This window comes from Syngnathus floridae, chromosome 13 (genome assembly GCF_059516105.1).
Source record: "Syngnathus floridae isolate MCC-2025c chromosome 13, RoL_Sflo_1.0, whole genome shotgun sequence".
Taxonomy (NCBI): Eukaryota; Metazoa; Chordata; class Actinopteri; order Syngnathiformes; family Syngnathidae; genus Syngnathus; species Syngnathus floridae.
The window spans coordinates 8394680-8411948 of NC_142425.1; the positions used below are offsets into that span (position 1 = coordinate 8394680).

At 40.7% G+C, this 17269-nt stretch overlaps 1 protein-coding gene across 4 annotated transcripts in view; it reads right to left on the bottom strand.

Annotated features, from left to right (window-relative positions):
• xpr1a (xenotropic and polytropic retrovirus receptor 1a) overlaps nucleotides 1-17269 on the bottom strand; it is a 55953-nt gene that overhangs the window by 18544 nt on the left and 20140 nt on the right. For 3 of the 4 annotated variants that reach the window (XM_088393900.1, XM_088393899.1, XM_088393898.1), the window contains one exon: nucleotides 12432-12483. In XM_088393900.1, coding sequence (XP_088250026.1) covers nucleotides 12432-12483 — 52 coding nt within the window. Of the gene's footprint in view, nucleotides 1-12431; nucleotides 12484-16578; nucleotides 17056-17269 lie in introns of those variants that run through there. The other variant, XM_088393901.1, reaches the window with a different exon arrangement.

Consider the following 17269-nt stretch of genomic DNA (forward strand, 5'->3'; position numbering starts at 1 on the left):
AGGAACACCCACGGGAAAGTGCGTGAGTGTGTCCATCCAGCCAGCCCTGTATGTGGAATACATCACATCTAATAGCTACATTACAGGCGACTGGGTGAATTTAATCAGGTCCATAATAAAAGCATGGTGGACTGATGGAGAAGTGTCCCATGGGAGTCACACCCCTCAAAGCACCACAGACCGGTACAACCTGTCACCTAACACGCCTCCTTCCCCACCTCATCCCGAATCACATCTCATCCGTCATTAACGGGTGAAACCTTGTTCTAATCCCCGCTAATGTCCCAGAGACCAATCTACACATGGTCACACTTGGCGGACATGCGGACCCCCCCCACCCAAAACTGTCCACTCTCTGTCACCTGTCTCCCACTAGGGCTTGGGAGGGGCACTTTGGGACTGAGCAGCAGATGATGGATATGACAAAGAGGGCCCTTCTGGCGGCTTGTATATCCTCCGCAAAGCTGATGTGTTATTCATTACGCTAGGCTGGAAATGTCCTTTAAGGACCCTAAATTGTCACACTGCTGAGCTCCGTATAAATGACTTTATTGTGATGGATGAGGGCGGGCTCTGCTTGTCAACAGGTATCAGCCTCCAGGGGGGGTTGTACACCAGTATGCATGGTATTGTGACGGAATGCACCATAAAGAGAATTTATGAATCATCCACTGTTAGAAAACTTAGCAAGAACCAACAAATCTTACACAATATGTAGACCAAAATGGTCAAAATTCTAAGGTGTAATTGGAGTCGGGCAAACAGACAGCCCTGACCGCTGGGAACTTAGTGTTTTGCCCTTTAAAACAAGAATTACAACCTCCACCAAGGCTGACAGAGAAGGGTATGTTTGTGCTGGCCATATCAACACGTCAAATCTTCTGACTCATTGTTGTGATCACCATCTCCAAAATTGTACACCAAGGCAAGTTTGCTTGTCGTTAAATATACGGCTGTTGTTATTTTGGGGGGGTCTTGTAAGACACTTCCTTGTTTTGAGTTACTGCTGTGTATAAGAGCTAATGTACAAATACATTTAATTGGCTTAATTTTCAATTTTAATAACTATTTGGATTTTGATGATGTTTTTTTTTAATACAGCTTTCACTTGAGTGTTTTTTTTGACACAAATATTCAAAATAACCTGGTCTTCATCTTTATCTGCTGTTGAATGTTGTGACAAACTGTGTTAGTCTGGCCAATGGCGGCGCTAACAGTACCCTGAGGGCTCTGCTCTGTTAATGTTTCACATGGCAAAGACATTGCCGACTCACACGGGGTCATTGCTGGGGCACCCTTGTACGAGTAAACCTCAACTTAAGTGTGCCACCTTGACAGAGCGAATAAAACTGTTGGTGTGCAAGTTGCTTTCGGACAAAGGTTTGAGGGCAACGCCGCCAGAAAGCATGTTTCTTCATGCTTTCTGCCTGTGAACATTATGGAGCCAACTCGCTCCTAATGTCATCTGGCTGAGCAAACAGAGGGCAGTGACGGTGCAAAATTCCTGAGTTGGCAATCAGGCTTAGGGAAAAGTGATTACAGCTGAAAAGATTGTGGCCTGAAGGCCTGCTGAAGGTGGACTGAAGCCAGAAAAGAAAAAGAAGGTCTATACACCATTTGAAGGTTAGGTCCTGTAGAATTCTATTGTGTCCTGTCACAGAAGGATCCTTATATTATTTCTCAACTAATTACACCGAAAAAATCCACCTATTCCCTACAGCATTATTATGTTGCATTTTGTACATTTTTGAGACGTCGACACACACATACACACACACACAGCTCTTCCTTGCGCCTGTTTGTTCAAACTCCATAATTTAGATGGAAGTTGATGCAATATTCAGGTCGATTTTATGCATCCGTAAATGCACACTGCTCAAACATAGGACAAAACAATCTTGTGGAAAAAAAAACAAGGTTAGGGAGCAAAATGAAAATGACATACATGTTGTGGAAAAAAAACTGATAGTCCAGAAGCACTTTATCTGAAAGTTAATACTTTATCTGAAAGTTAATACTTTGTAACAATTGAGGACAATGTATTCTCTATAGAATATGAAAAGTGGAACCAGAGTGTTTAGTCTGCAGAAAAAAATAAAACCACTTTGCTTTGGCATGATTTACATAATTGCAGCACTTATCACGCCATTACTGGGAATCTGAGCGGTGCCACGCCTCGTGAGAGAAAAAAAGCCAGTTGTCAAGGTAACCGAGCGAGGGTTCAGCAGGTGCGTGTCACCGGCCTTGAGAGACAATTATGGCGGGAAGAATAGGTGGAAGCGGAGGAGTCGTCGTGAAACGGTTGATGGGAAATCATTCTGATTAGTTTGGTGTGGAGTGAAGGACAGGTGGAGTCACATGACTCAGAGAAAATTAAAAAAAAAAAAAAAAGTAAAAAGGATGTCGTAATTTAACCAGGGTCCGGTTGAGGTCGACTTCGTTTGTTTACGCTCTTCTGGCTACTCAACTGCCCACTGAGAGCATCAATTTTAACAACTTAATCAATTTGTGCTTCCACAGGACATTATAAATCTGTCTTTTCCCCGTTTTCCGTCCTCATTTCACATCGATGTTGTTTCTTCTATCATCTCGGCAACAGACAATGCTGGGAAAAGTGTCCCACCATAATGTGAAGTCCTAAACTTACCCCCCCCAAAAAACTAGCAGGCGGTGTTCTTGGCAAGAAGTCTGAAGTGCAGCCCGACCATGAGTCATGGAAGAAGGAAGCGTCAAGCCAAACAAAAGTTCCGCGTCTATTATTACTTGAGTTGAGAGGCCTGTACGGCGAGGTGACAAAGCCATAAAAAATGACATCATGTGCACCACAGTCAAGAGTTTCACAAAAAATCACGATAACTTGCTCGTGAATTCCCTGTAAAGACTGAAGGGACATCTTACAATGCAAATGCATTCACTGAGAGAGAGAAAAAAAAAAAAAAGAAAACACTTTGAACAAGCAGAGCACTTACGCCGTCCGTCACTTTGCCAAGGCCACTGAGCGATAGCCGTATCCACGGCAACCGGTAATCATCAGCATCTATTGCCATCCCTCATCAACCAATCACAAGCAATCGTCTCCTACCTTAGCCAGACACGATAAGATGTTTTTATCACAGTGACCATCTGAATGCGCATCTGCACACCTCCTTACTTTACTTTCCCGACTCCAATTTTGTCGATGTTATGAGATACTGAGAGCTTATTTCTGAACCATTAAACTTAATTTTATGAATTCTATGTCCCCCTTCAACAGTTGCCTCGAAGACTGAGGCAGATGCCATTTATATGACCTCTCCCTGTGGAAAAATAATCAAAATAACCTCATAGCAGTGAAGTGTGAAATGGCATGAAAATAAAAACAATACGCAAAGTAACATTTCCACGTTGCTCCAGTGGGAGTCAGCAGTCAGAACGGAATCATAACACAAGTTGATGGCTGGTTATGCAAAGTATCTCATACCAAATACCAATCTGTTAGCCTAACTATGTCTGGCGGCTCGCAATGTTCCGCTCCCCCAAAGCGTTTGATCCTGCAGGTACGCAGGAAGCAGATCCTCTTGGGATTTCTCACGTATTCATTCTCAGGTTGCCTCCCTGTGATCACATACAAAACTACTCGTTGTTTTACTGAGGTTGTGTGTGTGTGTGTGACCGATTACACATGTGTGCCTCAAAGGTTTACAGATAGAAGCCTGCAGACTCATAAAAGCGAGATAAGTGCTGTGTCAATAGTCCAAACTGGAGCCATTAATCTAAGAGGAATGAATGCCGGCGTGATGTTCGTGTAACTACACAAGACACGGTGGAAGAAATTCAGAGCATCCATTAACTCAAATGGTGGCCGGGCCATTAGCATAGAAGGCCAAAGAGGTAACGTTAGTTCAGGCTCCTAATTAGCATTCAAAAATGCTGCTAATTCCTTCACCATATGACATCGCTGCTTCTATTCAGCCATGATTTAGCTGTTGTGTTGCATGCGTTTGGCTCGGTGGAGGAGAATCAAGGTGTGTGAACTTATTTAGTGAGTGTGAAAGTGAAGAAGCCCCTCAAGGCCGCCACAGCAGCAGCTGCAGGCGCTCGATAAGAGTCACACTAAACAACTTCATTTTAAGGACAAAATTGAAATCTGAGAAGAAACGGATGTCTGGAAAATGTGGCATTTCTTTAGAAGATCACGGATTAGCAGACATGAAACGAGACGTTTTCCTCAAGAGAGGAGAAGAATTTGCCTATTGAGTATTTTTAGAATGGTGTCTTGCAGCTCTTTAGAATACTGGTGAATGCAGTTTCGCAACACAGCAGCTCTGAAAGGTCGCGCTAACATTGCATTTTACAACATGCTGGGGACAAATTGGACATGTGCTTTGTGTGAGGAAAGATAATTTGGGATTAAAGAGGATTTAATAAGAGGACATTTTTTTCAGTGTTTTAAAGCTTTGTAATAAAAAAAATAAACCGTAACAAATAATTGACAATTACACACTGTTTTTAATCAACCCATATAATTTAAAAGTCCAATATCTTAATGCTAACATACAATTCAAATGAAACTAGCATCAATGTTGAGGTAGTTATAAAAGTTTAGGGAACGATTATAAAAACACAAACGGTGCACAACGCATGTAGATAATCTAAAAATACTCAATAGGCGTATATTCTTTATCCTCTGTAAAAAAAAATATATATTGCAACGTACTGGGACACTTAATTGTAATTTTTTTGTGTATTATGTACAGTATGTGTGTATTTTACTGCAATTAGAATTACAATATTAATCGGCATTGAATTCATAATGCACAAACAATTTCATTCTTTACATTTAATTGCATTATTATTACTGTATGTTTTTAAGTATGTTTACAAGTATTTAAATATATAATAACTAAGCAAGTCCAAGTTTTCATTTGCATTGTATAACAGGATGAACCAAATACGCAGCATCATCATACTATGTCCATCTACCTTTATTGTTCAGGCAATGCACGAGGCAATCCAATACGTGACATTATTAGATCAGGAACAATTTCCTGACCCAATCCTATTAGGAGCATATTGACCATGTGCTGCTTTAGAATAATGTTATTACTGTGATTTACATGAGCAGGAAGTAGTATTTTTAACAATGCTCCCATATATTAGTAGAACTTTTCAAACAATTACAATTACATTGTGTGATTTCCTCATTCAGTTCCATGTATTGTGAAATCATTGGAATAATTATGAATTGAATAAATCGCGCTAAACGTGTCAACAAGTGTCTGAAAGCATAATTTGACAAGCAGCCTCGTTATCGTGCGTCCTGCTGTTTTGACGCCATCCTGTAATGAAACAAGCTAAAGGACATGCAGTGTGTGTGTGAGTGTGTGTCTCAGCGGTGTGAGGTAGACAACAGACAGAGCTTCAAGGGGAGCATGCAGCGAGAAGACACAAACACAGTCGATCAACCCACAGGCAGCAGCCTCGCTGCCAGCTCCCATTCATCCTTCCGACCCAGCCTTGGTACAAACACACCGACAAATCATGCAGATTTGTGTACGCCTGTGTGTGTGTGTGAGAACGAATTAACTAAACTAACTGAGCCTCCTTAAGTTTGCAGGACAGTGGATGGGACTCACAACCCATTCAATACTGAACTGTTCCAAAAATTTCAAAATACAGATTCCAATACCGATCATTTATGGACCGATTTATTGACCGATACCTATTCCGATTATGTGTACAATTATTATTTTTTTGTACAGCTGGAATCAAATACACGCTGTGGATGAAAATATGCATTTCGACCTAACCTCTTTTCAGTGGTATTGAACTCAATTGTATCATTGTGAGAGATTTCTAATATTTCACCCTTCTGAAATACTGTAACTGAATTGGCTATTGACCTGTTTGTTTAGATATATTACTTTTGGGGATGGTTATAAAAGAAAATATATGACTTGCGTCTTATGAACATGGAGTAGTCTAATATGTCCAGTATCCTCTGGTGGACTCTGACAAAATTGAACAGCAACGACAAACACTCAATATCTCCAAGTGATTGAAAATGCTAGCAGACACTTCAGGCAGAATGGAGGTAGAAATCATATACAGCGCACCGATCAATGTACTCCCCTTCAATGCGTATTTGAAAAAGCAATCAGTCATGATGATCACTTTCTATTTATACAGATTTACACTCACCTGCACAATCAAATGAGATTTAATACTGGAACAGAATATTTTTTTTTACAAATTTTATTATACGATTCTAATTTAACGATTAAAACATCATTATCGTATATAGAGATTTTCTACATGGCGAGTAATATATTGTTAAAATGAATACCAAATCAGCAATGTCAATAAGAAATTTGAATTTAGTCTATCGAGTTCACAAATTTTATTGTAATACTAAGCTATTGTATGTCCGGGCTATTCAAATTCCCCTGAGCAAACCAGCCTTGACTGCTCCAAGACCTACAAGCATCGCATTCGCCTCTCGAATACCAAAAGAACCAAACAAGGCTCACATGACTCCATTTCCTTTCTTTGGTGCCATGGTAACTGTGATGGATAAAGTTCACCTCCGGTTTTATGTGAAAGATATGATAAAAGAAACCAACAGTGAGCTCCTAATGGAAAGCTTCCTGCACTAACATGCACTACACAAAAAAATCTCCAACAAGATTTTAACAATAATCTTCTTACAAAAGGCTGCAGTTCTTTGCCGGGGGAACAATACGCAGTTCTCCGCTCAATTGAGCTGCATACTAATAGGGTGATTATGAGGTCTAATTATCGGATAGCACTTGTCAAGGGGAAGCTGTGCAGTTTGCCCCCAGGACAATATGCAAAACTGAGACAACTGTTGTTCCACTCAAAAGACACTTTAGGACAAGATTTGACCCTTAGAGTGAGTCTCATTGAAGTCATTGCCACATCGCAGTATTATAAATACATGTTGAGTGGTAGATGAAATATGTATATTCTCTGAGGCGGAACAGAGCAGCTGGATGAGAGAGGAATTTACCGGAAGGATATACACTTGCCAAAGTCATGTCGGGAAATATGAGTGCGATTCCGGGAGAGGTTGTGAGAGGTGCTCCGATTTCCACACAAAATTAATCAAATGCTTCTTTCAGCTGTAGCTTCGGGAGGGGGGCTGTGGGGGTGGGGGTGGGGGGGGATCCTCCATATTGTCAATCTTATACACTTAATAATTCAACATTTAATATAGAAACAGAGAGGCAGCAATAAATTATTGATTTGTCTCACTAATCTCGTCCTTGGATAAGAAGACAGTGACAAAGGAAAATAGGGATGCTTCGTATTTTTCTTGGCTCTTGAGAAGCTTCAATTAATTTCGGGAATTTATTGCTATCTTTGGAAATTGGTTAAATATGCACTCGGGCAAAATGGGAGCCGAAAGCCAGAGCTTCTTAAGATTTTTTTTTTCCTCTTTCTATTTTCACTTCTCACTCCTACGATGTATTGAAAGGTTGGGGGGAAGAGAGCCCCTTGAGGCTTTTGTCTCCTGCCCTCCAATTACCACCAATCTCACCTCGCTTCTTTTCCCCCGTGTCTGTCATCATTAGATATCTACTACCACTAACCAGAGCATATAATAATCCACGTCTAGTAAAATACATCCAATTAATTTGGTGCCAGGTGAAAAAAAGATATGTACAGTCATCTGTTCCTTATGACCGGTACATTTTCACACCATTTTCCTGACTGCCAGCCAATGTGAAGAAGGTTCTGGCAGCCTCCCAGGAATGCCGCAGTGAAGGACACCATCAATGACAAAGAGATGCTCTGATTCAAAGACATAAAAGAAATGATTGGTCAAACTCATTTCAAGAGCTAAAATCAGAGAGTGGCAGAATAGTGTGGTGACTATTTAAATATGTTTTCTCTTTTAATGGTTGACTCTAATTGCAGAGGCAAAAACAGCAAATATCTTAGCATATGGTACCGCTGTCATCGCCTATAGTTTACACACCACGCCTTTAGTAGCACACAGCGTGTCTGTGTGTGTGTGTGTGTAGCTACAGAATGAAAAGATTAAAAAAAAAAAAAAAGGTGGCAAGTTTTTCATTATTATTATTATTCTCTTGCATTCTCACATTGCTTAATTGCTCATTTGGGGTGAACATAGAAACTGCTACTATATTTGTAACTAAAATTTATAGAAACTGTTGCATTTGTGAGAAAATATAAATTTGCACTGGATTCTGAATGGGCATGTGTAAACGGTATCTAGTACACGTGGAGCCTGCTGATATCAACTACTGAAAACAAAACCAGCAGTCCAATTTTAAAAATAGAATGGTTAACGGATCCAGAGAAAAGCACAATCTGTGTCCACTCATTTTTTTTCCATCTCTGAAGTCCCTGACTTGACTGCTCCTAACCATTGCATGGTGTGAACTGAACTGCCAAGTACAAATGTGGCTGCAGGGTGTTGTCACACAAGGCAATCTGTGCCATGCTTGAGCCCACTTGACACCTTGAGTCCGGGACAATTGGCTCGTCGCGTATGATGAACTGATGGAAAACCTAAAAGGAGGAACCGAATGCAGTGTGAGTATGCCCTTGGTGATTATGGACCAAAGAATCGTTTATGACCTTTCTAAACACTTAAAGCGAAGCTAAATTCAACTGACACACATATGGGAACCGAGCCTTCAAGTGGGCTATGCTAATTCTGGGCGGTCTCTGATTGATGGGTCAGACGCAACAGAATCTGGTTCAACTACTAGCGGGCAGCCAAAAATCTTTCATCTCAATTATACTGAAAAAAAAAACTGCTTCATTAAAGAGGTTGATCTCATACTCTGAGAAATTTGCAATGCTGAACAAACAGACCTCCGAGAGTTCCAACTCCATCAGATCATTCAGATTGTCTCCTGTTGTTGTGTAACTGGCAAACAGCCAGTTTGGAGGATTTATATTCTATTTATTCAACCTTTCCAGGATTGTTTTTCTTCATTGGCGCCACAGCGTGGGGCTTTGATTTGTCTAGAGCATTAAGGTTCATCTTTGAAGAGATCAGCAGTCTGCCATAAGATGAAATGTTCATAAAGGTGGCAAGAAGGTTAAGTAGGTCATAACCAAGGCTGCGAAGTAAATACACAAGGCTCCAATAGTCATACACTTGCCTTCAGTCTTAATAACCTTTCAGGGGCCCACATAAAAAGACGAGGTATGATCTTGACCTTCTGAGGTAGACCTCTCTTTAACCCCCTTTCCTATATAATCTCCAAACTCATCGACACCATCACTGCGTGATAGCACACCTGTCCTTCACTGAATATTTTTACTCCAGTGCAAATCTTTCCCCCATTCCTGACAAATGCCTTCATTCCAGAGCAACATCGCCGTGCAAAGTCTCTGTCCTTAAGGATCGAAGCCAACCGTGGCTCTCCAACTACGCCCCCGCCCTTCGCCCAATCTTCTCCTCCACTTCATTCGGGCGAGATCTAATTCACTGATGAATAATGGATTGCTGGAAGGATAGATATAAGACTGTGAAGGTTCTCTTTGCTTCTCAAGCAGGATGGCTGTAGTGCTAATGCAGGGCAACATGCATTGGAGATGAGCCCAGGGACCTCCCACTCACTCTGTCTGTCTGTCTGACGCCCAGAGCATCTCTCTCCACTATTCTTTCTTGGTTGAATGGTCATTGACAAGCTACGATATTCATCTCTGTTTCATTTCTTGCTCCATTTTGTCCAGAACTGTCACATCCGATAGGGATAAGTTGAGTGCCGGACAGCTTTTTGACCAATTACCTCACACCCTTTCATCGTTCATTACCTCCATTCGATTCGTTCCTGACCTTGGGAGAGCAATCCCAGGCTTGCATTGACCCTGACCCTCTCGTGCTCGCCTCCTCTCTTAATACCCGTAGAAGCCTCATCAAAGAGACAGCTGCATCAAACAAGCCCCCTCGTCCTTGTTGGATCTACCATGGCACCTAAAACCCGCTCTGGTACAGCTGAAGCCATCCTTCAAAAGAAAAGTTTTTGCAAGAGAAAACTCTTGAGGCTAATTACAGTCCATTATTCCATTCATCTTATTATGTAATGATACCAGGATGTTGAGGAAATGTACCAAAGGCAACAATTAGCATTGGGAAGTAAGAATGGCATCAATAATGCAGCCTGATCCTGGCTGCTCTGAAACTGTCTTGCTAAGCACTCCAATCTGTCTATTTGATTGGCAGCCTTTATGTCCGGCTATCTCACTACATTCCACCAACTGTCTTCATGACACACAGTTGGTCATCAAAAAGACAAAAACACTCTACCCTGATCAGATGTGCCAAACGCAGGAAAATGGATTTTATTTTCCACGGGAGGCACAATAAGCTTCAGAGTGTCGCTGCGATGCTAACAACAGAAATTCCACCATATATGCCTGCAGAATACCAATCAGCCTTAAACTAGCTTCTTGTCGTTTTGATCAACAGCGGGAGACAAAATGGCAGGCGTGCAACAATAGAGTAGCAGAAATTCAAATATTGATTCTGGCAGGATAATTCGACTTTAAAATTCATTGTTTTTCAAATGATCAGTCACGCATTCTGTTCAATTTAATAGCAACAAAACTTCAGATAGAGATGATAGAGTCATATAAAGCAACATAAATTTACAGTAAACATCTTTTACTCTAAATAATAAAGCCAAATAATAGTCACAGCCACATTGCAACATGAGCATTCTATTTTTAACCCCTGGCTCCACTCTTTTATAGCATTATTGATTTGGGCTGCTTAAACCATGAAAAGCCCTGCAGGAATATCGCAGACAGAAGAGCCACAGGAGGGCAGTCAAAAGACAGCAAGGTTTACGACTCTTATTTTTAACTTACCACACTCACTACAATCTGGTTTTTGCTCGGCCTGGTTCATTCAATCTCATCGCTTTTCATTCATCCCTTTTATAGACAACGTGTATGTGTGCAATCATCATCATCATATGTCACGACATGGGAGAGCGACTCCACAATGAATAACGAGAGCAATGAGTCAGAGGGTGACTTAAAAGATTAGAAAACGCTTCATAAATACAAGAAGAGGCAGGTTCCAGTTAAAGACTGGTTTTAATTATGCAGCGCTATTGGTCTCGGCTTGGAAATAGTCAGCGGGGCTAATTGAATTAGACCGAGGCATAACTCATGCTAACGGTTTCCAAAAGGAGGAACCGGCGATCCAAGCAGCTGTTGGTGTCTTCATTTGACTTGCCTGCCACACAATATGTGGGACAGAGTTCTATTAATTTCAGCCGCACAAAAAAGCAATAAAGGAACACGGCCAAAATGATCTTCATGAGGGGCGAGAGGATCAAACAGCAGATTAGAGATGGCGTAAATGACATGTGCTTGTCTGTGTCAGTTTGCAACAAGCTTAATGACTTATTAATTACTGCACATTCTCTGAGTTATTAATGTGCTTCAAGAGGATAACAAATTTTCTTGCAGTGTAAAAATTTTGACCCCATGTCCCAAAAATTTATTAAGTCTACTGTATAACAAAACTTACATATATTGTATTTGTCTATTTCATCTCATTACTGCTTGCTACAGGCCAATATGCCCTCATTCAACTTAAATCATGTTTGACAAAATCTATCTGGTGTATGAAAGTAGAAAATGTTTCTGCAATATTTAATTAAGTTTGTCTTCAGGAGCAATATGTTAGAGAAAAATTTGCTCGGTACAAGTCAATAACAGTGGTGGACGCCACTGCTGATTAGATTACACGGCTTCTCTATTTACGGTAAGAATAACAACAGATACATCATAAAAATATCTTCGAAAATAAATAACACTGTTGATACTCCAGCGTGTGTATTCTTGTGCAAACATTCTGACTTGAAAGGAAGCTTAAAACATGATCATAATAAAAGTGATTGACTGTCAATTATTCATCTCGTGACAGATTTAAAGTGATACATTTATCGACCCATAATTGGAGCGGCAACTTGAGATTGGAAGTCATCTATCATAGTTCGCAGAATGAAAATATAGAAATGTGCGCTGGAGACTATCCCAGCTGACCTTTGGACGAGAGACAGGGTACAGACGGAGAGACCTAAAATTAAAACAAATGCTTTACATTCTGGCAGTCTAGTGGCAAATATTAATTACATCCATTTCATCGCTCACAAGCAGTGTCAGTTTTTGCACTTTATTGTGACATGCCGACTTACCAGGACTTGACATTTAAGTTTGCTGGTCGTCATTTTGAGCCACTTTTTCGTGTAGTGTTAACAGTGGAATTTACTTTTCAATTCAAATAAAGACACAGTGATGATCTGCGAAGCCTCAGGTTGCTTGAGTGTTGATTGGCACTATTTTTAGCGAGCAGGTTATTTTGGGGATCCTCAAAACTGTCCCATAATGGGGCACTGGGCACATGTTTGTTTACAAAAAGGAAATCCTCTTACCTTCTGTAGATGGGGCCTGGTCCTGGGCTGCATACAGCATATCCTTGAATGCCTAATGATGGGAAAAAAAAGAAAAACAGATCTTTAACTGTCTGCAAACATTGATTTCCTCTTGACGCCAGAATTATATTAAGTAAAAAGCTTATTCATACCACAGATTTGGCACACACTAAACATTAAAGGGAGAGGCTGAGCGTCAAAGATAATGGATGAATGAAAATGGATATAATTGATGGTGACTCCTGTCAACAGATCAGTGAAAATTGGAGGACTACAACTGCATCACGATTCTTATCAATAATGTCAAGCTCTTCAACTTTCACGTTCCTGGCGCAGGCAAATGTAGAGCAAATCAAAAAGATTGAAAACCTGTCTCGTCAGATGTAATCGCAGCACTCGAAATCCACAGCGCGCCGTGATTCTCGCGTAGAAGTCGAATTTTGTGTGTTAATGGCAACTTGGATGGTCGCCCCAAAAATTCTGCTGTGAACCACACGAGAAATTCATCAATGGATCTTGACCCATTCCCGATACTAATTGGAGGAAAATAGATACTCAAATCCATTCAGGGTTGGTGGAGGTGCTCATTAAGGAGGCATTGCCATGGTGATGGTAGTGATAGGAAATTTCAATGGCTGGAGCCCTTTGGGAAATTGGGATAAACCTGCAGGCTTGCCAGTAATCGCTATTGAAACCTTTACGCAATAATTAATCCAAGCGTGATGGGGCGGTTACCTCTAAATGTACTCTAATGCGTACATACTTGATGGTAGTGGACACTAGATACTTGAGCAAGTGCCTATGCAACACTATGCTCTCCTCCGGTGGATGGAATCTCATAGACTCCTTTTAATCCTCTGTGATATGTTAAGTGGCCAACAAATTTTAGTGGCAAACAATAAAACCACTTGGATGTCCTGCTTGAGGAAATGAGACCGTTCGGCAGCTCGGAACTACTCAGTCTAGTGATTCCCGAGAAGTCAGGGAAAGAGGAGGAGATGGAGGAGAAGGAGGGGGGAGAAAGGGCAGGTCTGGGACCAGATGTCCTCCCAGTGGGGGAGGACTAGGTGAGGATGGAAAGAGGGAGGCTGCTTGGAAAGAGGGGGGAGGTTCTCAGTGGTTGCCTTGCCAATGCCTGTTGTCCACATCATGTTCAGATTGTTCCAACACGCTGATAAATCACACTTGCATGAAGAGTGATGTACGTTTTGACTGCAATTTCCATCCGGGGTGGGAGAAGCAGCTATAGAACACAAACTGGAATCACACAAGCACCTGTTTTAAATCCAAATATCATCACTCTGCTAGTTTGAATTGTAAATGGGAGCCTTCATATCCACTCTAGTCCTCCTCATCATCATCGCCATTATGGAAGGGCACGGAGTAATTACACCGCAGAGGTAAATGCCTTACTCGCCCACACATATATAATGTCTGTTTGAAACAATATGGAGTTATACAACCTGCACGTCAGATGAGGATTTTAATCAAATTCTTTAAGTGAGTCAACAGACAATCAACAGATGTTTTTATGAATATATTCTACGTATGACTTTTGATGGTAGAAGAACTATAAAGGTGACGTGGCCTGTTGTTGGTAGACGTGTACAGTGATGCCTTCACTTACATCTGTAATTTATTCCATGACCAAATTCACCAGGAAGCCACCAGGAGGGCTATAGTAGTATTTTTTTACCCCCGAGAATAAAGAACATATGGTTCTGAGTATTGTTAAAGTTTCTGTCCATGTGTGTTGCTGCACCGTTTGTATTCAAATATCAAAGGATTATACACGGCAACACTGATGCTATTCATAAGCTTATTTTGCATTGTATGCTAGGATTAATTTTGAGAACTTTCCTAAGGCAAAATGATGTGCTTATTTTTAAATACACAACCTGGAAAAACGGCAATAAACAGCCTGAAGCGTGCACTTGGCCTCTTTTTGGAAGACTTGTTCATGATATACCAAACTTCTTCTTCTTGTGAAGTTTTCTAACTTAATTTTTTGCTCCCAATTTAAATCCCCAAAAAAATGGGCCAAACGACTTATTTTGTAAAACTTGCAAGTACCGAATGTCCTTTTTTGTACCTAATGAGGTGTCCAATCTATGGATATTGTAATTCCAGTCACCATTTTGGATTATAGCCAGGAACTGAAGGCTATTGACTTCACATCTGCATTTCTGTTACGCCAGAGTGGCCTTTGTGTGCACACCCTCCATACCAAACAAGATTTTCGCATCTACCTAAAATCCCTCAGGATAGAGCTCACACCTAATTAGGCCATCACTCAATAGACTTGTCAATGCATTTGTGCACAGACGCAGTGCCGTGCTAACTTAAAACTGTGAAATTTCCTGGAACAGTCACTTTACTGCAGCCTCTTTATCTTCACCACAGACTGTCTGAATAGACACAATAGTGAGGAGGAAATTGAAAACTGGGTCACAGGTTAATTAATCCAACTGACACTAAAGGAAGACATTAAAACTGACTTTCAATCACTCCGTGTCGATGCAGAAAGATGCTTTCACACAAAGTGCTGACTCTGGCATTGCTGATTTAAAAGTGGGAACTATAGTTACGGGTAAAATGACTCGTTCAGCTGGAATAATGAGTCACTGCATAGGCATAAGCATGTGGACTGCAGAGCATAAGCACAATGACACATTTTGGAGTGAGGCATACACACTGTTTAGACTTGTTGCATTGCTTATATCCTGCATGGAAGCTGACGGATTGCTTATTTATATTGTATTGTCATATAATGTTAAATAAGTTTTGAGGTGGTGCAGGCTAATCCATGGACGATTGCAAAAGCCAGACACTTTTTTACATAAGACAACAGCTCGTCATACTGAACATGATATCTGGATGGATCTAATTGGATGGATCGTTGATTTTATGCTTATATTATAAATGTCATTCATCATAAGTAATATGAAGTGTGTAATGTACAAGATTAATGACAAATGAAAAATGACAACAAAAAAAATAAAAAATATATATAAATTTGTCCATCGCTATCAATCTCATGAGAGTGACAAGATGGAGAGCGTAGGTGTAAAATGGCTGCATGAACATACGTTTGTCCCTTGGCTCAGGTATAGACTACAAGATATTACACAGATCACAAATACAAATTTTACATACTACAGCCACACTAATATAGGTGTTGTTTTTTTTTTTAATCCCAGTGCTTTCAACACATATAAAGCATCTTCACACCTGTCGCCAAAACATGCTTTTTCTCACTGTGACTATACAACATCCACATGAAGACACGGATTCATCTATCAACCGTTAACAACTATGCAACTCAATGATAGGGTGGTGTTTCCAAAATAAAACAAGTGCAAAAAGGGTTTTCCTCTTGGCCACTGAGGCGGACAGAGGTGAGCAGGGTCTTTGTCTATAATTCATACGGTTAAATGGAATGGTGCTGTCACTGCACATTTGCACCAAAGCTCCAGATAAACAACTGGCAAGAAGCAGCATGCACATGATAAAATATGTCTTAATAAAAATATAACATATAACAAAGACCGTGTGTGAAAACATCACATGTCAGCACCAGACAGAAGCTTTATAGTCACTGCAACACCCTTTGAATAAATCTGGATCTCTCAATATTGCTCAGTACAAACAAAGGGAAGCGGGTGTGTGGATTTAAAAAACAAAATCCACAATTCTTGACAAATATTTTGTGTTCAGGGAGGGAAAAAGTATAAATGACTATAGGGCTAAAACAAAGGAAAATAAGAGGGGAATAAAAGTAAATTTTAATCATATTTCAAACAATAGTTCATATTTTAGAAAACACAAAAAGATTATAAGATTAATTATTCATAGTGCACAGTGCAAACCTATAAATCATTTAAGTAAAGACCATTAGTTGTTGGTGGTTAATTCAGCTGTTAAAGTTATTAAATTAACGAATGCTGTAAACCAACAGCAATAAAGCCAAATGATAAGTCAAATACCCTTTCATTAAGGAGTTATCTTTATGACTTATAGAGAGAGAATTACTTATTGCTGTTGACAACTGCCTATTTAATCAAAATAGTTATAAATATCGTGTTTGGAGAGCCCCAAATTTATATGTCAACAAAATATACGTCTTAAAAAAATAAATCAACGTTACCTCATATTGAAGGTACTGTTTTCTCCACTCTGGAGTGATGTGGGACGAAAGGTGCTCGGCGAATTTCATAGTTGCAGGAATGAAGATTCCGCGAAGTGATATTAAATCCGAGCCCGGCTCTTCTTCTTCTCCTCCGCCTCGACGCCACTTTTATGTCCGTCAACTTGCTGGCTCAACATGCGGCGAGCACGTCAGCCCGAGGCGGCCCGCTTCACTCCACTTCTGCTCGCCGGTCCGGTCCCGTCCCGTCCCACATGCTACTAAACTACTGTACGACTGCTACCGGTCTCACCCGGTTAGATTCGCGTTCAGTCCCGCAGGAGTTGGGTCAATACGCTTGCGAGAACGGCTCTCGGTGACTTTGCTCCGTCCCTCAGCGAGTGTTGTGTGTTTATGGGCTAGTGCGCTGTCCGCCATCAGTGACGTATTTGCGTCACAGAGCGAGAGCTGTCAGCTGCCACTGTTTGGGACCTCTCGCTGCTACTTCCGTCTGTTGCACCGTATCCGCTAACACAAGTTGTTGTCCTTTGAGAACGTTTACTTGTATTACATCAACTTGTCTGACAACGTTTAATATATTTATTTTAATTACATTATTTTTTAGATTACTGTACTCCAATTTCTAGGAGTATGACTTCCGGTTTTCAGCGCCGTTATCCAGTTTGGTGGGCGTGGTTAACAATATTTTTTT